Source organism: Notechis scutatus, chromosome 2 (assembly GCF_049901735.1).
Source record: "Notechis scutatus isolate UNSWTSFEM ecotype Mainland chromosome 2, rNotScu1.2, whole genome shotgun sequence".
Taxonomy (NCBI): Eukaryota; Metazoa; Chordata; class Lepidosauria; order Squamata; family Elapidae; genus Notechis; species Notechis scutatus.
Genome location: NC_142010.1, coordinates 142,137,452 through 142,161,400, shown reverse-complemented (window position 1 = coordinate 142,161,400; position 23,949 = coordinate 142,137,452). Strand labels below are relative to the sequence as shown.

Sequence of the window (23,949 nt, the reverse complement as noted above, 5' to 3'; positions counted from 1 at the left end):
ATCTGCTGGGAATGTTGCCCAAGGATGAGTTCTTGGCCACAGTCTCTCTGGTCCCAGTTCTTACCTTGAACTTATTTGGAAACCACCAAAAGTCAACTTGATATTTGCATTCTACGATGTAGTAAAACAAATAAATGATTCAAAGATACTTGCAGTAAACTGTTGCCTACATTATTTTCCCTAGCTGAATTTTACCAGTGAACTTGAACCTCCTCTCTGCTTGCACTAGGAGCAAGCTGGATTCTGCTGTCTTCAGATTTCAAAGAAGCTCAAATATGTCTAAGCTAGAGAATGGATTTTCCCACGATGTCCTATAGTAGCAGCAGTTCATACATACTACACATGCCATAAGGCCATAGGGACTTCTGTAGGTAGGCCTGGGAAAGCCTCATACTTGCAATTCTGGAGATCCATGACTCGTCAGGGCTGCCAATACAAACTAGGCTAGATGTTCAAACTTAGTATGGAATAAATTCCCACACAACTCTTCTTTCTAAAGCGTTCCAACTTCCAACTCAGCACTTTGTAGTGTAAGTTTGGTACAAGGATAGCTCTTGTTTGGAACTTTAATTTGACCTTTACAGTAAAATACATAAACAATACTGCAAACGCTGGATCCTTGGAAACCTAGATTCATCTGTTCTAAACTAAAGGGATATCTGGCCCTGTTACTGAAGGGATATCTGGCCCTATTAAGAAAACAGATATCTTTAATATCACATTTCTTTCCTAGCCACTCTAGGAGTGTGGCTACAGTTCTGACAAGCTCATTAATGTACTCTGATTTGTTCAACCTATTTAAAGCCAAAAAAATTGAGCTGCTGTTCCACTGATGGAGGGTATAGACATATTAAACAACTGAATGATGTTTTTTGCCTTCTATATGTTGAAGCCCTGGCTGCATGCTTGGGAGAGTTTTCTCTCATAAGGCCAAAACTCCTTTTTACTTTCTTAAATTGTGAGGAAGAGTCATTATTTTTGATTAATTGCTTTACATGGGACTTCTCATGACTGGGTAATAAAGAGGCAGGATTTGTGAAGCTTTGGATGCCAAGCCATTTCTTCTGTAGGGGGAAAACTTGCGGCGTTGGGTTGAACATATGAGAGGAGTCTGAAATCAGACCACATGAATAAAGCTATCTGCGTTAAAGGCTCTTTGCTGCAGAGGAAGAAATAACAACTATACTAGGAGAAAAAAAAATTATTCTCTTCAGGGGAGTGTGTGTGTGTGTGTGTGTGTGAGAGATCCTAGCTCCAAGTAAGGTAAAGTAAAAAATAATGCATTCGTCTTTGTAACTTGGATAATAACACTTTCAGTTCTTTTTTAACTAGCCCGAAGAATTGGAAAAGGGGTTTTGATAATTACAAGGAGGATCTTCCCCGCCTTTTAGTAAGCTTTTAATCTCATCTTATTATCAGGTCCTTTTGATTTTCTTTAATTTCGTCTGCCACCAGACAATCCTGTGGTAGAGTTGTTATGCTAGGAGTACAGAGGCTCGAAAAATGTCATTCCTTCAATGCAATGTTTTTTTGTTATTTTGGGTGGAAGATAGTTTCCAAATTTGGACCAGGAATTTCCCTATTAAAAATTGAATGGGGTTGCTGTTTTCTGTTATTCAGCTATGTAAGCAAAATTTGAGTAATTTTTCTTTCCTTTTGAACTGCAGAGCCAAGGAAATAACATATGCAAAGGTCAGCTTCAAAGTGATTCCGATATGAGCTCAAAATAGGGCCATCGCTCATATCTGCAGAGAGAGGAGGAAAATCAGATTTGCTGTTTTTAAAAAATAAAATAAAAAGAGGTAGGTGGGAGGAAAAAGCAGCAGCTTCTTGGCCTACATTCTGACATAAGGCAGGACTCCCCCCAGCTGTTGTTAGCTTTAAAGGCAATTCAGAGCACAGCTCAATTTGCCTTTATCAGGTAAATTTAGGTCACCAGAAACAAGCGGCACAGCAAGCTATCTTTGGCACAGCAGTTCTGGAGGTTGCCAAGGATTTATCTCTGTGGGTATCCTGCAACAGTAGTCCCTTTTCATGCTGTAACACATAAGGTGCCATACGTATTCTTTGCTTGCCGGAGGTTCAGAAATTGTCCGCGGTGGCTGCCACTGCTGCCTTCTTCCACACTGCTGCATACAAACAAACTGCAGTATCAGCAGCACAGATCCTGTAATGGTGGGTGATGGATGAGGCAGATGCAACACGGTTGAAAATCATGCAACTGAGAGAAGGGCAATGCAGCAAGGGGATTGCTTCTGCAGAGGGGGCCTTTTGCTACAAAAAGCTGCAATGTTTTTTTTTAAAAGGGGCAGGTTTTAAAACTTGCAAGAGTCAGTGTAGAAATGAGAATGGTTGACAGCTGTGAAGATACACTGACCAGATGTACTGACCTTGTGTATAGCAATTCTCTTTGACAAGTTGCAAACAGCCATGGAATTCCTCATATTTAACCATACTGTGTTTCACTTAGTTCTGGCTTAGTATGACAAATAGACTCAATTGGTAGGTTTGTTGGCAAGGCCATTTCATAATGGGTTCACTCATACACACATTTAAACCCCAGATTAAAGCAACAATCTGGGTCACTCATTTTACCAACCTTGGAAGGGTGGAAGGCTGAGTCAACCTTGAACCGATTAGGATCAAACTCAAGGCTGTGGGCAGAGTTTGTCTGCAATACTGCTTTCTAATCTCACTGCACCACCAGGGCTGTTAAGTAAAAATAATCTTACTGGTTGAACTGGATCTGTATGGAACTAGTACACTCATTTTTAGTTTAATGCAGGAGTCCTTAAACTTTTCAGCCCATCAATCTCTTCATGAAGTTTCAGATTGTTTATCAACCTCCAGTTATTGTATAAAAATACTTTAATTAATAGTACTGCAAATAATAACTCAGTAACAGCAATAGATAATCCCATCCAGCCTTGGGAATTGATATTGACTACTTTGGGAAACCCTACTCTCATGGAATGCTGGGATGGAGTCTGGCTTGATGGTTAAGAATACCATGTTAATTTTTCATCATATTTTGTCATGGAGGAGATGGGCAGAGAATGCAATTTAAATACCATTTTCAGAATTAGATATGGGTTGCTCAGATAACAGCTGAGATTGTGAACTAACAAAAAGTTGCAGTCTCCAAGCCTCTTTGGGCAGGGATTTCCAAACTTGGCAACTTTAAGGCTTGTGGACTTCAACTCCCAGAATTCCTCAGCCACCCATGCTGGCTGCAGAATTCTGGGAATTGAAGTTCACAAGTCTTACAGTTGTCAAGTATGGAGACCCCCTGCTCTTGGATGTAGTGGTGAAGATAATGGCTTATAAACCAGGAGAACTGTGAGTTCTAGTCCTGCCATAGGCAAGAAAGCTGGCTGGGTGACTTTGAACTTATCAGCCCAACTTACCTCATAAGGTTATTGTTTTGGGGAAAAAGATAAGGAAGGGGTATGTTCACCACCTTGAATTACTTATGGAAAAAATGTCCAGTTACTATCACTTCCTTGTGATCCCGTTGTGCCATTGGATTTCTTCCCATATTATTTTTTATATTGTCTGCCTATCAATATTTACCTGCTTTCCCAATCTTTGGTTGCATCATTTAAATAATAATGCTAAACAACAATCTGATTTGAGAATTGTTTTTAATCATGAAATAATGGGATAAAAATTTAGTAAAATGCTGATGACTTCTCAAGTTTGTTTTGATTCCTGATCATTACATGAATAGATTTCCTGGAAACCAATATAGAGCCACACAAGCTTTGAAGATGATTTGGAAGTGCTTCAGCCCTTGTGTCAACAGAGCAGTCAGTACTCTGTTACTTATTAAAGCGGCCTACCTTTTTTCAGGCTTCTGTGTAATTCAAAAGTTGCTTTAAAAGTTGCAGATTTCTTAATTTCCAGGCCTGAAGATGGACTGATTCAGTGAGTAACAAATCCTAGAGTTGGGTTTGTGTGACATCTGAAATGGTTCTTCCAGATACTTTTCAAAACATTTTGGGATATTTTTCCCAACTTCCCAGTGTATTGTATAGTGAGGAATTTCCTAGTGGTATCCCATGCAAATATAACTAGGAATGATCCCATTTAACTTTTAGTAAGAATCAGGCAAGCTTGGCTAGAAAGTACTACCACTTATTGGAACATATTCTATACAAGTAACAAATTACATCAGTTAAACCATGGCTTGTAGACTTAGATGACTACATTCTGACTTCAAACTCATACTACAATATATAGCCTATAGTGTGATACATGAACTCAACCTACTATTTTAGATTCTTACTGGTAGTTTAGCTGGATTGCAAAACAGTGGGAAATGGGAGGTGACAGCTGAAATTAAAAAGTTCCACCTCGAACGTATTCATTAAATAAGCGAATTCTTCTTGAGGGGGAGATACTGCTGCTTTAAGGAGCCCATTTTGCGAAACAATAAAGGTATCGATATAACAGCGAGTGTGTCCGTACATTGTGGCATCTGCCTACAACGTGGGGAAGCATCTGTTTCTTGGGATCGTGCAGTTCTCTGCAGCTGCTGTGCCATATCTTCGGCCCTGTTTGCACAACACACACAACCACAAAACGAGGCAACCCCGTTTTAACCAAGTTAATTGGTTACATAAGATATCACGAAGCGAATGCAAAAGCGCCTCTCTTTTGCTGAATTTCCACCCCACCCCCCAAAAAAATCATTCAGGGATTCCACCTTCTGTGATATTTTTGGGTTCCTTCCCAGCCGTAATGAAATGTGCAAGTAAGTCTCCGAGGCGCGCCTGGGCTCTTCCCTTGTTCTCCTTTTGCATCCCGAGCGATTCAGGGCGAAAAAGCCCCCGCCTCCCATCGGAATGGCCTGCGCCGCCGAGCCACGTGAATCGTGAGTCAGGTGTCTCCTCGCCCCGCTTTGGCTCGACTCCAGCACGTTGCCTGTTCCCGACACTCGTTCAACGAGAGCGAGAGGAGGAGGACACGTGAGGCGCTGACCCGAATTTGCAGGCAAAGAAGAGCTGGGAACTGGAGCTCTTTTTTTTCTTTTTCTTTCTTCCTTTCGTTTTTTTTTTTTTTGGCAACCTGCTCCCTCACCCGCAGTCCAAACTTTTCTCCAGCTATTGGCAGAGGCTAAAAATAACCAGCACTTAAAGCTTCTCCCTTGGCACTGACTCACCGCAAACACTGGGACGGTTTTAAGTGGCGCCGTTGGCCTTGATTAACCCCACGCCCCAGCCCTGTTGCATAGGAGCGGGTCAGTACTGTGGTCTCTTGGGGGAGAGGTTTGGGGGAGAGGAGGAGGTGGTTTTAATAGGTCAGACTTGGTAAGGGAGTGAAAATGAGAGCAGCAAGTGCGGAGGGTGTGTGTGGGAGAGATTTGTTTACAAGGTTGTTTTTTTTTTGTTTTTTTTAATGCAGTGGCTAGGGGTTAACTGGAATTGAGGACACGCACGTTAAAACTGCTAAAATCTCAACTAGGTCATCGCAGCCTTTGAAGCTGCTGATCTCTTTTCTCCTCTAAGAGAAGATGGAGGGAGGACTCCATATGTGCTGTTTTGAAGATAGAAAATGAATCGTGGTTTGCTTTCCTTCCCCTTTTGAGGACCTTGGCCAGTTAGGAACAGAAATCAGAGATATTTCATCTACCCAGATGCATTTGAAGCAGCTGTTTGCTGCAAATAAAACGTGTCCCAAATACAAAACAGCCCACAAGCCATTAAGGTAGCTTTCCCTACCTGGACTCCATAAAGGCCTGCCTGAAGACAGGATCTCTTCGAATGCCTGGACGCACAAACTCTCCAAAGGGCAGTGGATGAAGGTTTATTTTCAAGAAGATGCCATCAAGCCAAGCTCACCTCCTGGTCACTATAGGGCAGACCGGAGCCACATTCTGCCCTTTGGTTGTCCCTGTCTGACCCAAAGGCAGTTAGTTGGAAATTAGAAATTAAATATAAATAAATGTACACCATGCATGCAAATAGAACTGCATTGCTTTTATTTTGAAGGTGTAGATTTTGCTGAGATGGCAGCACCTAATTAACCTTGGCTACTATCCGAAACTAAGATGCAGCCTGGGTTAGTCCTTTGATGGAGAAGAGCTAGAGTTGTAGACTGAAGTAGGAAGTTGAAAAAAACTTATCAAAAGAAGATAGGGTCAAACCACTTGGTCATACTGCTAAAAAAAAACAAAAACCTACATAGTCAGCAGGAGGAGAGCTCAGTTTGCAGTAATATTTCTCTCTCTTGTACACATACACACAAATTTCTCTGAGCTCAGTGTAAACCTGTCCCTTTTCCCCAGGCTGTTTTTTTTTTTAAATTTTTTTTTTATTTTGTGTGGTTTCCCCTGATTTAAAATACTTTTTTTCATGCAGTATTATTTCTTCTGAAGAAAAGCAGGACAAAGGTTAAGTATCATTAATTCCATAGTAAGGACTTGATTTAGTATTGTATGTGCATTGTTTCCATAATAGAATGGATGGAATTTCATAAGGGCTCAACCTTCACTAAATTTTATGGCTGGGTTTTGTTTTTTTTTAATTTGGGAAGTTTTTAAAAAGTAATTTTAAAAAAACAGATTAAACGAAGTGAGTTTTTTTTTTAAAAAAAAGATAGGAATATAAAGAAAAAAGAATGCAAAAAGTAATAGAGGTATTTAAAGAACTAATTTGTAATATTTAGAGCATTTACAAAAATATTACTTCCTCCACTTCAAATTACATTGCATAGAATCACTTCTCATATCCAGCCCTTTTTGACTGGCAAATTCAAGTCTTTTAACTCAGTTATACCCTCTTTTCACTAAAAAGTGCACAAAAGGTTTCTGATATTGTATAAACTTGTCTAGCCTATCCTGATTTCCTTAGGGGATCATGATGATCTTTGAAAAGCGGTGGGACCACATGATCATCTACTACTTTAGGATGTTGCATTCCATTGCAAAAGAGCATAGAGTCTCCCTTTATTGAAGTGAGCAGATATAGGTAGTCCTCCCCTTACGACCATTCATTTAGCGACTTTTCAAAGTTACAATGGCATTGAAAAAAGGGACTTGCAACCAATCCTGCGCAGCATCCCCCCTAGTCATGTGTATCAAAGTAATTCAGGTGCTTGGCAACTGGCATGCATTTATGATAGTTGCAGTGGCTTGGGGTCATGTGATCTCCACTGGCAATCTTTCCAGCCAGTTTCAGAAAAGCAATGGAGGAAGCTGGATTTGCTTAACCAAATGATTTATTTAACTGCAGTGATTTGCTTTACAGTTGTGGCAAAAATGGCCATAAAATTGGGCATGATTCACTTAACCATCTATAGATAGATAGATAGATAGATAGATAGATAGATAGATAGATAGATAGATAGATAGAATACTTTATTGGTCAAGTGTGATTGGACACACAAGGAATTTGTCTTGATGTAAATACTCCCAGTAATACATAAAGAAAAGGTACATTCGTTAAGAATCAAGAATCATAATATACAACACTTAATGATAGTCATAGCGTACAATCAACAATCAAATCATACTAGGAAACAGTCAATATAAATTGTAAGGATACAAGCAACAAAGTTACAGTCCTACAATTAGAAGTGGGAGGAGATGAGTGATAAGGAGTGATGAGAAGATTAACAGTAATAGTAGTGTACACTTCCTACAATTACAAGTGGGAGGGGATGGGTGATAAGGAGTGATGAGAAGATTAACAGTAATAGTAGTGTACACTTTGTAAATAGTTGAACAGTGTTGAGGGAATTATTTGTTTAGCAGAATGATGGCTTTCGGGGAAAAAACTGTTCTCGTGTCTAGTTGTTCTGGTGTGCAGTGCTCTATAGCAACGGTCACCAACCGGTGGGCCGCGAGAAAATTTTGGTGGGCCCCAGAGAAATCTCATCCCCAGAGCACCCCTCCAAAGCAATTAATCCAGGCTGCGCAGAAACAAGGCTGCACCGCCCACGTGGCCTGCGGGAACCCTCCCCGCCCACTCACTCCTCACCCGGTAAACTTGCCTACTAAATTGCTATTTTTTCCTTTTTTCCGACCATCATCTGTTCTGCTGTGCTGAGAGATTTAGATTAGCTAGGAAGCAGGAAATGGTTGAATTTCTTGCTTTCTAGCTAGTCTTTAGATCTTCAGCTCAGCACAGCCGAACCTCCCTTAGGACTGAAGGTTTGCTTGCAAGCAAATTCGTGCAGACTCACGGCAAGCAAATTTGAGAGACTGAGCTAGCTGATGGCAGATAGATAGATCAATTTGCCTGCTTTGCCTGATTTTGGGTAAAAGTTGCTCTTTTTTTAAAATAAAAAATTCAATATTTACATGCATGGTGTGAGTTAATTTTGTGAGTTTGCTTGCAAGCAAATTTTATGTGACAGACTGAGCTAGCCAATGGCAGATAGATAGATCTCTGAATGAATCTGTGATTCTGTGAGCAACTCAATCTGCCTGCTTTGATTTTTGGTAAGTTGCTCTTTTTTAATAAAAAATTCAATATATAAATATTTACAATATTTACATACAAGCCATGCCCAGTCAGTCACATGACCACCAAGCCACACCCACAAATTAGGCCATGCCCACAGAACTGGTTAGTGGTCCCTGGGATGTAAAATTATGAGTTTGGTGGTCCCTGAGGTCCAAAAGGTTGGTGACCCCTACTCTATAGCGTCGTTTTGAGGGAAGGAGTTGAAACAGTTTATGTCCGGGATGTGAGGGGTCTGTAAATATTTTCACAGCCCTTTTTTTGACTGGTGCAGTATACAGGTCCTCAATTGAAGGCAGGTGGGTAGTAATTGTTTTTTCTGCAGTCCTAATTAACCTCTGAAGTTTGTGTCTGTCCTGTTGGGTTGCAGAACCAAACCAGACAGTTATAGAGGTACAGATGATAGACTCAATAATTCCTCTGTAGAACTGTATCAGAAGCTCCTTGGGCAGTTTGAGCTTCCTGAGTTGGTGAAGAAAGAACATTCTTTGTTGTGCTTTTTTGATGATGTTTTTGATGCTAGGTGTCCATTTTAGGTCATGTGATATAGTAGAAGCTAGAAATTTGAAGGTCTCTATTGTTGATACTGTGTTGTCTAGTATTGTAAGAGGTGGTAGTATGGGAGGGTTTTTCTAAAGTCTACCACCATTTCTACAGTTTTGAGTGTGTTCAGTTCCAGATTGTTCCGGTTACACCACGAGGCAAGTTGTATAACCTCCTGTCTGTATGCAGATTCATCATTGTCTCGAGTGAGACCAATTACTGTTGTGTCATCAGCAAACTTCAGTATTTTAACAGATGGATCGTTTGAGATGCAGTCATTGGTATATAGGGAGAAGAGGAGATAGCACACAGCCTTGGGGGCCCCCTGTACTGATTGTGCAAGTATCCGATGTGATTCCACCTAGCTTCACCTGCTGCTTCCTGTCTGTTAGGAAGCTTATGATCCACTTACAAGTGTGTTCAGGTACTGCTAGTTGGTTTAATTTACTTAGAAGAGTGTCTGGAATGATGGTATTGAAAAAGAGGACCTTTGTGTAGGTATTTGGAGATTCAAGGTGTTGTAGGATGTAATGCAGAGCCATATTAACAGCATCATCTGTAGTTCTATTTGCTCGGTATGCAAACTGCATGGGATCTAACAGCGGATCTGTGATGGTTTTCAGGTGGGACAGCACAAGCCTTTCAAAGATTTTCATAACTACAGATGTTAGAGCAACTGGTCTGTAGTCATTCAGTTCCTTGATGGAGGGCTTCTTTGGCACTGAGATGATGGTAGAACATTTGAAGCAGGAAGGAACATAGCACATCTCTAGTGATCTATTGAAGATTCGGGTGAAGATGGGGGCCAATTGGTCAGCACAGACTTTTAAGCAAGAAGGAGTTAACTTGTCTGGCCCTGGTGCTTTTCCTGGCTTCTGCCTGGGTAATAAATCTTTTACTTCTTTTTCTGTGATCACCAGAGGTTGTGAGCCCAATGGATTGGGGCCAGTTGTAGGAGGCTTGGCAAAAATGGCCATAAAATTGGGCATGATTCACTTAACAACCATCTTACTTAGCAATGGAAATGTTGGTTCCATTTGGGGTTGTAAGTCAAGGACTACCTCCCTCTCTGCAATGGCAGAATCCTAAGTAGTTGGTACCTATGGTTTGCCCACTGTCTCTCAAACATTACTTTAGTAAAGAGTTTGAGATAATTTCTGAGCAACGCTAGCGTTCTTCACCAAATCAAGTGATAAGCGTGTGGGAGGGGAAAAAATACCTTGGATTTACCTAGGACTAAGATAATAGATTTATTCTCTTGTGCAAATGGTAGAAGAAAATTGGGGGGGGGGGGATTGAGAAAAGAGGGAATTTTCATTTTCTCCCAGACTTCTCTAAAAAAATTTTTTCAGGAAAAGTAAAAAAGGATGGCAAGAATAAAAAGCCACCAATGAAATTTCTTTGGAATAATGAATGCAGTATCACAAAGTGCTTCTGGATTGCTATATCCTTTATTCCTTCCATATGTTTTCTATTCATTTGTAATAAGTTTTATCTCAAATTCCAGAGTGCTAAATTTTCTCTAAATAGAGGACAAGTAGGGACAATTCAGCTCTCAGGCTGAAATGTGATCTGATTTCAGACTCTTCCCCCCTTCCAAGAATTCAGCTCCCAGGTTGCTTATGGGATTGTCTGCTGATAATACTTTATTTTGGAGCTTGTTGGATCTGTTCTCCATTAAGGCCTCAGAGGACATAATTTTGTTTTGTGATCTGTGGATGGTTTATTTCTGCCTTCATGGTTGCTGTTTTCTGGTTTGGCAAACTGACCAAATTAACAAAGCTGAGGTTTCTTAGGATTCTGCAGCTTATAGTTTCATTTGAGGCAAAACATTAAAACATTTTAAAGTTTCCCTGTCTGTTTTTTTTTTCCCCAGGTGAAAAAAAATACCCCAAACTGTTTTTTTCTCATAGCTTCAAAATTACTGAAAATATTATGTCTCTGTTCTTGTGTTAACATCTCTGGTGCCTCCAAAGTGATCCTTAGGCCTTCTCGGGATAAGGAACAATTTGCTTCCTTGATCACTGCAAACCTGACAATAAAATCAAGGGATACTTCATTAAAGCTGAGGCCAAGAGCTGTATTTCAGCTTTGTTATTGCTGAGCTTTCTCATTATTTGAGTTTACTGTTGTGTGTTTGAACATAGCTGGGCCATCTTTCTAATCTAGGGAGGCTGAGTTCATGTAGGCCTGAGGCCAAAGCCGAAAGACTCCTGATGCCTCACAGCCGTCCTCTGAGCAAGTTCTCATTGGATACAAGGCCAGAATGGTTTTAAGGTTGGCAGCACTCACTGAGGCATGAGTGAATGGCTGCTGCCCTTTTAAGCCCCACCATCCCTGTGAAAATGGAAAAGAAAGGCTGTTTATTTTGGGAACATGTTTTTCAAGTCAGAGGTTTTGCAGGACAGAGTTGACTGGCCAAAATTGGTCATGGAGACAGCTGACATCCCTTTGGTCAATGGGAAGATGAATGTGGAGACATTCACACGGACAAGTCCATTTCCAGATTTGCCTGGATTCCTTGTGGATGTGTTAAGCTTGGGCACAAGATGTAAGGGGGAGATTGGCTTCTGCTAAACCTCTGTGGCCCACTTCAGGTAGGGGATAAGAAAAATTATATTCAGAAAAATAACAAAACAATATGGCAGCTTATAGTGAAAGGGAGAGCAGTCTGTGGGGAGGGTCAAACTTTGGCAGAAAGGGCATATGTTTTGTTTCCCTGGTATCTCCATAATTAGGGAGGATCATGTTGTTAATTTGGAATATCTTACTAGGCTTAAACCCTGCAGAAATGCCTAGAGCATGCAATATTGGGCTGGATGGAGAAATGGTTAGATCTGTTCCTGTTCGGCCAGATTGAAATCTGAAGGCTTTTCGGAAGACTTGCTTTAACATGCTGTTAACCACTCCTTTGAGTAGGCAGGTAGGACAACCTAGCCAGATGCTGGGAATAATAGGCTTATACCACCTGTCATGATGCCCAAAAATTGGGTGGCAGGTGCAGGCTGAGGCAGGTGGATGTTCTGCTGCTGCTTAGTGCAGCACCTCCTGCACACCTCAACGAGAGCTAAATCTGTGTTTAAAAACAATCTATCTGATAGCTCTCAGGCATGTTGCAGGTGAAGGGAGCAGTCAGGAAGTGAGCAGTGATTGACCAAGGAGGGCCGTTCTGACCTCATGGCTGGCAGTATCTGGAAAGAACTGGTAGAACATATAATAGTGAAAGGTTCCATGAAATAGCATTTATCACCATGGCACTGAGGGCTGCCGAGAATGGAGTAGGTACCTTATCCCTACCCAGTTAGGACAACTTAAATGCAACTGTTCTGGTACTCATGTGAAAGTCTCCCAAATAACAAAAAGAGAAAACAATTAAAAATATGGCCATGCAAAGCCTACTTTTTGGCAATACGCACCCAATGTTGATGGACAGCTCACACCAAAAACAAAGTCTGTTTCCTGGCTTAAAGTGAACTGTACATTATAAGGCTAGGCCTTAAGATTTTTAAAAATACAAATCCAGCATGCTCTCAGAAAAGAACTAAGCCCTGTATTTTTAAGGAGAAGATTTGACAAGTGCTGTAAAAAAAAATACTGGTTAAGCAGAAGCCAGGTGTTCAGCTTTGCCTGCAGTTCAAGTCACATCCAATGATTAAAAGGGAAAAGTGAGGCCTGCAGCAGCCTAAAGGGATGGAGGCCTGAAATTGGGCACACCCTAACTTTGGTATCAACAACTGTATCAACAGTGAACCTAAATACTGTGTTGGGAGAAGAGAGAAAATGCGACTTTAAAACAAGAGCAGAGAATGACAGAGATGCTTCCCCCAATCAACTGGAGATGAAACAAAAGCAATCTTGTGAACATATGTGTGCCCCCCCCTCCCAAAAGTGGTTACTGGAGCTTGTTAGGCTACAGCAGGGGTGTCCAACCTTGGCAACTTTAAGACTTGTGGACTTCAACTCCCAGAATTCCTCAGCCAGCTTTGCTGGCTGAGGAATTCTTGGTGTTGAAGTCCACAAGTCTTAAAGTTGCCAAGGTTGGACACCCCTGGGCTACAGTTATGTGGAACTGAGGAATAGGCCTTAGGAGCACAGGTTAGCCTGCAAATCTGACCTAATATCCTTTATCAGATAAGGGACTATCACCTGATGTGGCCCACTTTTGGTTGTGAGTTGACCTTCCCTAGTTAATTCCTTGTTTTGGCTGGATGTGTGTGCAAACTGGAGCTCCATCCTGACATTCCTCTATCTGCAACTTCATGACAAGCTGTTGCTTTGTTATTCAATAGTCTTAGATTGCTATCTAAAAATACGGAGCGATAATCCAGCCGTTTATAAATATTCCCTGGGAACCAGGGTGAAGAGCTCTGCCCTGAACCAAAAGCAAGGCTGGCTTAGGTGCTGCTTTCTGGAATGACTTTCTGCAGAGCTCTGAGGTTTGGTTGTTTGCCTGTATGTGCCATTTGTTTGCCCTAGTTCTCTGCAGACTGGGCCTCTTGGGCCATGCTTCCTGCTGTTTCTCTGGCCTTGTCCAGCAGTCACATGGAGCCTGCATGCATTCAGCTGGTCATTGGCTTTGTACCTTGAGTCATACTTGGCAACAAACACAGAACAGATCAGAGCCATGCCCCCGAAGTGATTTTTTTCAAGGTAAAAAAATAGGTTGGGGGGGGGGGGATGATGATTTTGGGTGGTAATGACCTAATTCAAATCCAGTTTCCTAACTTCCTCCTCTCTGACATCCCCTATAAAATTTGGCAGGTCAACCTGTTGGCAGAAAGAAGACTGGAAAAATGAAACACTTGTTTACTGGGGTCAAGAATAAAAAGAGTGGCCTTAAACCACGAGTGCCGAATAAATGCTCTTGTTGCAATTTAGCTGTGTGTATCTCCTCTACTACAGCTTGTAGTGTATGGCAGAGGTTCCTCTTGGACAGAAAAGCTTGATAATATGGGGTACAGAGCAGAGTCTTTATTTTTGTTCCTGCTAGGACTGAGTGGCAGTTCGGTAGCACAAAGGCTAGACTCTGTTGGTGGCCTACTGTCTTTGTAGGAGAAATGGAGTCATAGTTTTTCTCTGTTTCTGCAGCAGTGCCAGGCTTGGGGTGGGGGTTGTTTGTTGTTTGTTTGCCGTTTCTAAATGGCAGCTGAGGGATAAGAAGAATCTGTTTGCTTTGTGGCTGTCTGTGCAGTTATTATTGCATTATCCTTATTTTTAAAAATAAAAATAAAATAAAAACTAGGAAATGCAAGGAGGTTGAAAGTGAGAAGGTGCTGTGGCTTGACTGCTTACATCCCCGTTCTCCACCCCCACCTCCCCCCAAAATGAGCTGTGAACCACTCACAGGAATTGCAAAAATCAAGGCCTTGTCCGGAAGCACACACTGATAATGTGAATGTAGATTCTTGACCTCTGTGTGTTCCAACTAAGAATGTCATTTATGTAGGCAGGCTGTCAAGGCCTGTGGAAATACAACACAGCAGCGCCTGCATTTGTAGAGAACTGCTTCCATCCTGTGTCTCTGCTCACTCACAGACAATGAGAGCTTCTAAGTGCCTGGATCCTCCCTCTCCTGCGGCCATCAAGAAGAAGAAAATGCAGTACGCAAAGCTAGGAAAGGAAGGTTCAGGTGTCGTTTGTTGCTGCTTGGAAATATCCTTCCCTCTGCCACGTGTATGATCTTGTATTTCTTGAACGTGTGAGCTAGAAATGCAGGTCTTCTTTCTTTCAACAGACTACTGGAAGCTTGCATAGCTTATGACCCATCGAGTCAAACGCAACCTACCAGTCTTGTTTCAGAAACAACTTGCCTGCCTGCCTGCTTGCTCGGAATTGCAATGAAGGCAGGGAGGCCTCGGGCAGGCCAGCTGTAATATGTGCCTCACAGGTATTCGCTTTAGTCAGACATAAATTGCGCAGGCCATGACCCAGTGGGATGGTCAGATTGATGGTGGGTTAGTAGCAGCGTATCCCTCTATAAAGAGACTATGTTTTGTTTGAAGTACGTGGCGTGGCTTGAGGCAAACCATGGTTGGAATTGTGTGAGTTAATCAGTGGAGTATGGGTAGCATCATCCTTGGACAGGATATGGGTTCAGTGGCTCTTTATCTTTCCCAAATGTGTGGCCTTGCAGAGATTTTCAGCCAGAACACTGACTTGGAAGGCAGCCATTTTTTGTTGTTGTTGCAGATTCTTATTCCCTCTGCAGTGCCATCCATAGTTCTTGGTTGTCAGCTACACCAACTCTTCAGGAAGGATAAAACTACTTTTAGATTGGCTATAATAACTAGAATCTTGTAAGTCTGATTGTGCTGTACCTCCTCCTCCTCCTCTTCCTTATACTTCAGTAAATTAGGGAGTTTTCTGTCCGATCTGCTTCCAAATGCTATTTCATTGTTCTGGACTTTAAACACGTTTCAGTCCCTTTTGCCTAGGTAAATAGTTCCTGCATATCTCCACCAAAGTCATCTTTCTTACTCTGCACTGGGTAAATTTCCTCTCCCTTCTCATGCACCAGGTGGCGTGATCCTTTATGTGGGTTCAACAGCTGGCTCCAGCCCCACTCCAGGCAGCCCTCCCAGTGGATACCTGGTGTCTTCACCCCAGCACTCACTGCCATCCTCATTAGAAGAACTGACCCTCACCGAGATTGGAGCCATCAAGCCTCAGCAGGCCAGCTCCCCCTCTTCACCCAAGGTAGCCTTCCAGTTTCCTGAAGGGATCTGCTACCCCAGCAAGGGCCAGCTCCCCCCAACACCAAATAAGGTGCCTGCCGCCAAGCAGAATGGAGCCACCAGCACTTTCACAAGTAAGTGACTCTCCCACATACACCTCCTCTTCTCAGTTTAGTATAGGTGGTATGACATAATAATCATTGTTTCTGTACGGACGTGGGATCTAGATATAAAGACCAACAACTGTTAATTCTTGAAAGTGACTCTTGGGTTTTTTTTTTTTGGGGGGGTGGGGTGCACACATTTTCTGACTTAATCAAATGTTGAAAACTACCCATTGTTCAAAATAATCTTGCAAAAAAGTGAACCATTAGAGAGGGCATAGATCTCTGCCCAGTCCCTTGAAATTTCAAAAGCTCTCCTTATTGGAAGCATAGCACTATTGTTTTATTTACAGTAGCTTTTTGCAAGTATATTGACAAGGTTCCCATGCAGTATTAAGCTGTATTGTGATTTGGTCCCTTGTGATAGTTACAATGGTGAATCATGGCTTTTGAATTTTGAGTTCTACTGAATGTGAGAGGTGAATTTAGTCATTGGTGAGTTAGTCAGTAAAACGTGTTTCAATGTGTGGTAATCCAACGTGCAAAATCTTTCTGTACAGGTGTGCATGTGACCAATGTCATTTCCATTTTAAATAAAGTTCAGATGGTTTCCATTCTGATGGAGCTAGTCTGGCACGCTCAGCCTTTCCCATACTGTTAGCCTCCAAGCATGCTGAACTTCCATTACCATAATCCTATGGTAATAAAGGCATGCTGACTGGGATTATAGGAGTTAACTTTTATTATTTCTGGAGGACAGCAAATTGAGGGAAACCCAAAGGTCCCTTTTCCAAAAGGCAACTGGATTTCCTTGGTTTTTTTTTTCTTGGAAAACGTTTCGTTCTGAACCGAAGCAGCTTCTTGGATGTGACGTGAATCATTTTCAGAGAAAAAGAAGAAGAAAACCCAGCTGACTTTTGGAAAAAGCACCTTGGGGGCAACCATGACCTGGATGATTGAGAATCTCTACAGACGATTTAGGGAAAGTTACGTCAGTAGGCTGGGTCAGAGAAGAGGGAGGTTGGATCAGAAACTTGGACCTGGCAGGCAATTAAGATCAGTTCCTCTCTTCTTTTGCAGAGACCGGTGGGATGGTGTTGCTTTGCAAAGTTTGTGGAGACATTGCTTCAGGCTTCCACTACGGGGTTCATGCTTGTGAAGGATGTAAGGTAGGTTCATCCCCTTGCTTTCTTTCTCTTTTGTTTGTTTCTATTATGACAAGACTGTAGAAGGTTTAAAAACATCTTTGTTTATAAATAGTTCACGTTGAAACACTCAAGATTGATTGGTTGATTATGTGCCCTGAAGAGTGGTGGTGTCAATTTTTAGTGACCATGTAGATGGGTTTTCTCCAGGATGGCCTTTCCCTAATCTGGCCCTTCAGGTCTCCCTATGTACTCATTACCACTACAATTTGAGTCCATCAGCCTTGATGCTGCTCATCCTTTTCTTATCTTTCTTGCTACCTTGCCCAGCATATAAGTTTCCAAAGTATGATAATTTGAATCGGTCACTTCAGTCTGCCCTGAAAACTCCGGGTAGTTTTATTTGATGATCTACTAGTTTGTTTTATTAGCTATCCATTGATGTTCTCAGGAGCCTTTCCAATGCCAGCGTTCAAAAGAGTCAATTATCCTGTTTTTTCAAAGTCCAAAATATTTAGGATATTTAATATAAAATCCTACACTGGCAGGCCTATTGGCGGCATGTGCAACCTGAATCGAAACAGGGTTTTGGTTTCGATCCCAGGCTAAAGAGAAATTACTTTAGTTAATGGATTCTCCATCAACATGCAGATTTGTTTAATTTATTAATCCACAAGTTGGATTCTCCACTGGCTGTTTGGTTTCTCTAAAATAAGAACTACAGTACCAATAATTCTCAATTTATGGCCACAACTGGGTTCAGAATTTCCATTGGTAAAGCAGTAGCACTGTTCCAGTATCCTCCAGTCTTCCAGCAATTCAGTTGACAAAACAAGGAATGTTTCGGCCATGTATTTTCTTCCAAGTAGCTAGCAGAGATCTCCAAACTTGGCAACTTTAAGGCTTGTGGACTTAAACTCATAGCTGGCTGAGGAATTCTGGGAGTTGAAGTCCACAAGTCTTAAAGCTGTCAAGTTTGAGGACTCTGAGCTAAAGCCTATCAACTTCTTAGTTGTTTAGTTGACTCCCTGGAATCCAAGGGAAGACAAACCAGTTTTTGTCTCCTTAGATACCTTCATCCAACATTCAGAAAAAAGGCATGAGGGGTACTCCAAAGCTGACACCAGAATAGAAATCTGAAAACCAGTAGACTCATTTGACACGTGTCCATTTGTTGGCTCACCTCCCTTCTCCTCACTCTTCTTTCCTGGGGCCCTCAGGGTTTTTTCCGCCGGAGCATCCAGCAGAACATCAACTACAAGATGTGCGTGAAGAATGAAAACTGCATGATCATGCGTATGAATCGCAACCGCTGCCAGCATTGCCGCTTCAAGAAATGTCTGGCGGTGGGGATGTCAAGAGATGGTAAGCATCTGGGTAGGGTTGGTCTCTCCTTTGCGGCAGCATGGGTCTGTAACTAAAGGCTTGAAGGCATTTATGATGAATTCCTTTGAATGGCAGTCTATAGTCATGAATGTTTGCTTCATGATCAGGCTTTGGGCATTTTTTTTTTTTCAAGCGCATTAGAATTCACTGGCTAACACTGAGAGCCATTCAAGTGGATTCTCTTTTCTTGAGCAGCTCCCAAGACAGAAGACATGAAGCAGGAGAAGGCAACGTGCTCCCGTTTCCATCCTTGGAATGGAAAACCGGCTCAGCTCCCTCCTCCCATGTCCCCAAATTGCACTGCCCAAATTTAGCTACTGAATTTTGGCAGAACGATTTGTTTTGAATCTCTTCGGTGATGGAAATGAGAAACCTGCCTCCTGTTCCTCCCTTTCCCCAGTGTTATAAACTACAGCGGTCCCCAGCTCTGGGAAGGCTGTTCACCCCTTTTTGAAGGAACAATAACTTGGTAGTTGCCATTGCTTAAAATGATTGGGAAATGTCAGGGAGCGATAGGGAAACAAGCAAAGGCTGGGCTGATAGCAAGGCATGCTTTGCTCTTCGTGTATTTAGAGGGATAAAAGCTTAGTCCCATCTCTTGGCCTGTAGTGCTGCCTCTGCAGTCATTCTCCCACAAGGGTACAATGTCAGCAAATGCTTGGTTGATAAATGAAACCCTGGGCTGATTAATGCTTTTGTGTCAGAATTTGCAGAGCAGGAGAGAACGATGGGGAAGAGCCACTTGCATGCAGAGACCAAGCAGTGTCCTTTGATGAATGGCACAGTGCCTCTCCCAAGTACATGACCCAGAGGCCTGAGAATCTGCGTATAATTTTGGCTTTGTGGCGGCCCTGCTGGTTTGGGAAGCAGGGTTGGATCTGGCCTTCCCTCTCTTTGTTGGAGAAGAATGAACAAAGACAAAGTGCTTTGCCACCACCTCCTAAATTGGAGAAGACAACCATGTTGTACATTTGTGTGCCTCTGAGAATTTGCATGGGCTTCCCTGAGCATCATCATTTGCGTATTAAGTGACGTTTACGAATTGTGCCATTTTCCTTATTTCCCCAGCTAGAGATGCCACCTGCGGTACTACCGTGTTTCTCATATAATAAGGCCGGGTCTTTTTTTTTTTTTTTGAGCCCTGAAAAAATGGCTAGGCTGTCTTTTCGGGGGTGACTTAATTCCCCCCGCTTGCATCTTTGGGCGGGTGGGCGGCGACGGCTTGGATGTTGACCTAGGCGTTGGTGGGGCACTTCGTATCGGGGTCAACGCAGGCAGCACCATATCCGGGTGTGCAACAAAAGTATTTCCTAATGGCAAGTCCCCCCACCATTCCCCCCCATTTTGCATGTTTTAATATAGGCCTTAATTTGGGGGGAGGGGCTTAATTTCATTTCATGCCTATAAAACATGCTGGGACTTCCTCTTGGGGGAGGCCGTATTGTTGGAGAAACAGGGTATCATATTAGGGTGCAGCTTCTCTTTCTGTAGGGCTAGGACACAGAAGAAGGTTCTGCCTGTTCAGTTAACTTTATTGCTGCTTGTTACAGCTTAATGTCTCCTCGACCCTCAGATTGTCACGCTCCTTCTTCCCTTCCACAGCTGTGCGTTTTGGGCGCATCCCTAAGCGAGAGAAGCAGCGCCTGTTGGATGAGATGCAAAGCTATATGAACAGCCTGAATGAGGTCCCCATGGATGTGGGCCTGAGCTCTGAGGCGGATGCTCCACCCAGCCCTAACACCCAGGAAGAGGAAGCAATAAACACCATCTCCAGGGCTTACCATGACATCTTCCTCAGTGGGCAGGACCGTCTGGGCAGGCGTAGTAGCTCCCCAGGGGCCGAGGCTGCCCCTTTGACCAACTACAACGAACAGCCGCAGCTGAATCATTCCCTGGGTTATGGGCAATATGAATCAGCCACTCTTCGCCTCTCCAGCTACAACCCTCAAGAACCGTCCTGTTATGTTGACAACAGTCCCTCATGCTATGGCAATGAGATCTTCCAGACCCAGCAGGCCAATTATCTGCAAAATGCTGGAAGCTACCCATCCTTTGATTTTGGTTATTCTGAAGAAACTGCCCAGAGGAGCTGTCCATGGCGGGGAACCAGCAGAAGGGGCATTGTAAGTAGGCCAGACTTATACTGGGGAGTGGTGGCTGGGGATGCGGAGAGATCCGCCTGCATACAGGCAGCTTTCTTGACATAATCGCTCTGCACACACCCTTTGGGACTATTTCCTGCAAACGACGGTGGGAAATAGTAGAGGATGACTGATGCCATCTTGTCCCAGAGAATTTCTGTTCAACCAGAACTCAGCCAAAAAGCAGTTGTAATAGTAAGACACTCTGGTATCCCTGCTGGTTATGCTTGAGCCACATTGTGTTTCTTTCCAGAAGTTTAAAGCCTCAGATATTACAATTGAGGAAAGCCTGCAGAGCACGGATTTGGGTCTGCTTCCTTAGATATCTGATTTAAAAGATCAGCTTTGCCAGTAGAAAACCGATTTCCAAATCCTTGACATCCCCCTGCTGTATATTATTGGTAGTGCAGTGGAAATAAGAAAGCAAACCAAACAGCCTTGTATCTGGATTGGCAGAACAAGCTGGCCTAGTATCTGTGGTTCCCATTGCCAGTTCCTATCTTTGCCCCTGCTTTAAGTCAGGAATGGCTCTTGTTCTAATTTTTAAAAACATGAACCACAGGATTGAATAGTAAAAGGCGTGCCCTCCAGATGGAATGGCTATGTCCAGATCAAACGGTACAAGGTAAAGAGCTGTGTGCCACAAGCAGTTGCCACCACAAATGTAAAATAGCCCCGGGTGTTGGCAAATCGTGCAATTGTTCGTGGCTCTTAGGCTTACCAAGGAAAGTAAGAAATAAAACTCACAAGTGTGGTGTTTTCTCTTAAATCATCTGCATGAAAAACTCTAGTGTTTTCTTTTTTGAACAATTTTTTTGAGCCAATCCATTGTTTTTATAAAAGCATTTTGGCCACTTCTCAAATACAGTTTAAAAATGACAATTAGTTGTTGATGGCAGGTCCACATTGGCAAGCTACAGAGTTTACTGCTAAAACTGTTTGAAATGGTGGCACATGGAAGGGTTTTCAAGTGAAGAATGGCAAATTGACCCCTTTTACCTTCCAGCAATGTTTTCTAGTAATCCAAGATATTTTTTAAAATATTTTCATTCCAATGTGTGTGTGTGAGAGAGAGGGGGGGGGAGAGGGAAGGAGGGGAGAGAGAGAGAGAGAGAGAGAGAGAGAGAAAGAGAAAGAGAGAGAGAGGAAGAGAGAGAGAGGAAGAGAGAGAGAGAGGAAGAGAGAAAGAAAGAGAGAGAGAGAGAAAGAGAGAGACAGAGAGAGAGAGAGAAAGAGAGAGAGAGAGAGAATATGTGTGTGTGTGTGTTTTGGAAATAGCCTTGACTGCAAGGGGGGCTGGAATTACAAATATTCTTTTTTCCAAAAGAATAGCCAGTGAGGCAAATTACCCTTTTATCATTCTTCTCTCTCCCTCTCCTCGTATCCCTTTACCAATTCTGTCCTTTCATTATATCTGGATGCGCCTTTGTAGTGAAACTAGTTTACTATGTATTCTAATAACAATAACTGTTTATGTGTTGCGAGAACAAACAACTTTTAAAAGTATTAAATAATTACCATTTGAGTGTTAAAATGGATTGTTTGCATTGAGCTTTGCTTGACCAAACATAACCTCTTTCTTATCAATCTCTTTGTGGCATCTAGGCGTGTCCTCTGAATGCCACCCCTTATTGTGGCAGTGGCAAGAGCAGTCAGCAAGTGTGGGAAGAGTTCTTACAATGCTTCACACCAGCTGTCAAGGAGGTGGTCGAGTTTGCCAAGAGCATCCCGGGCTTCCAGTCACTCTGCCAACAGGATCAAGTCATGCTCCTCAAAGCAGGCACTTTCCAGGTCAGCGCTGGGTGCATCCTTTCTGTGGGTGGCAGCCCCCCAAAGTCTGTGCAAAAAACGATTGATGCAACCTTAGTTAGCCTCAAGTTCTTTTCTGCGCTGTAACAGTGTTCAGCATGAATTTTTTGATTTGGAGAGAAACTTATGAGGGCACAGAGCAAGAATGAGGAAGCATACGGCTCTTTTTGGGATAGGTTTGTTTTCCACAGTCTCAAGGGTTATGAAATTGCTTTTTAATTGTCAAATAGTTTTGCTATCATCTGGAGAACATAACTCTTGTTGGCAAGGCTTCATGGGAGCTGAAGCCGAGACCTCCCTGCAGACTGCATCCTTGTTGCTTTTAATATTGGAACAGGGAGTTTTTCTTTACAAGTAGGGCATTCTCTTCTCAGAATTTGGAACTCTTTCCAAATAGCATTCTTGTGTTCCAGGAGTTGCCCAACTGTGGAAAACAAGCAAGTAAGGACAAGAAAGTTGAACCTACAAATCTTTGTCAATTTTATACTTGGACTGGATTACCGGTTAGGCCTTGGCTTGCTCCCAAAAGATGTAAACAGCACGCATGTTAGATGCCGCCTCACTTTTCCAGGCTGGGCATCTCCCCCAAAAAAAAAAAAAATCTTTTGTGGTTCTTCAGATGCAGATGAAAACAAGCTTGCTCTGGGAAATTATGAGTCGCTCGTTGTTTCTTCATTCAGTCGAGAATGTGTTTGAGTCAAAAAAAAAAAGGGTGTCTTTGCTTAAAGTGACCCTGTTCCACCATTCGTCCTTTCCTAGGTGCTGATGGTGCGTTTTTCCACCCTCTTCAGTCCCAAGGAGAAGAAAGTGACATTTCTGAGTGGAGAAACATACTCCCTCGGCAGTCTGCGTTCCATGGGCATGGGCTCTCTACTGGATGCCATGTTTGAGTTCAGCGAGAAGCTCAGTTCCTTGGGGTTGGATGCACAGGAGATGGCCCTCTTCATGGCTGTGGTCCTCGTCTCAGCAGGTGGGTGTCAGCTTTGTTGCAGTGATACGAGCAGATTAAGGCTTTGGGTAATGATAACAGACTTGTTGCAAGAGCTCTGGTAATCTTTGCAAAAGGCCTTTTTTCTCTCTGTAAACCTGTGATGGAGGCTGTACAGGTAGTCCTCGACTTAACAACCGTTCACTTAGTGATCAAAGTTACAACAGCACTGAAAGAAGTGACTTACGACCACTTATGACTGTTAACTTTGTCGCTTGTATGCTTATAATTTACATTGACTGTTTCCTCATATGATTTGATTGCTTATTGTACCCTATGACTATTATTAAGAGTTGTACCGTATGATTCTTGACTCTTGACGAATATATCTTTTCTTTTATGTACACCGAGAGCATTTGCACCAAGACAAATTCCTTGTGTGTCCAATCACACTTGGCCAATAAAGAATTCTATTCTATTCTATTCTATTCTATTCTATTCTATTCTATTCTATTCTATTCTATTCTATTCTATTCTATTCTATTCTATTCTAAACCTAATCCTGATTCTAATTTTAATTCTCATTCTAATTCTAATTCTAATTCTAATTCTAAACAACTGTCCTGCTTAGTAATGGAAATTTTGGGCTCAATAGTGGTCGTAAGTCAAGGACTACCTGCCTTCTGGAGGATCTCATAGGTGGAGTTTGTCTTGCCAGTAAGGTCATTTCTGTAACCAAAACAGAATGGAA

The 23,949-nt window shown here is 42.4% G+C and overlaps 1 protein-coding gene across 4 annotated transcripts in view; it reads left to right on the top strand.

The window, feature by feature from the left end:
* The window catches only part of LOC113416195 (nuclear receptor subfamily 1 group D member 2-like), a 61,952-nt gene that overhangs the window by 33,306 nt on the left and 4,697 nt on the right, over window positions 1–23,949 (top strand). For 3 of the 4 annotated variants that reach the window (XM_087956437.1, XM_026673951.2, XM_087956436.1), the window contains exons 2-7: window positions 15,529–15,819; window positions 16,870–16,958; window positions 18,155–18,299; window positions 19,923–20,443; window positions 22,067–22,252; window positions 23,030–23,240. In XM_087956437.1, coding sequence (XP_087812563.1) covers window positions 15,529–15,819; window positions 16,870–16,958; window positions 18,155–18,299; window positions 19,923–20,443; window positions 22,067–22,252; window positions 23,030–23,240 — 1,443 coding nt within the window. Of the gene's footprint in view, window positions 1–4,934; window positions 5,243–15,528; window positions 15,820–16,869; window positions 16,959–18,154; window positions 18,300–19,922; window positions 20,444–22,066; window positions 22,253–23,029; window positions 23,241–23,949 lie in introns of those variants that run through there. The other variant, XM_087956438.1, reaches the window with a different exon arrangement.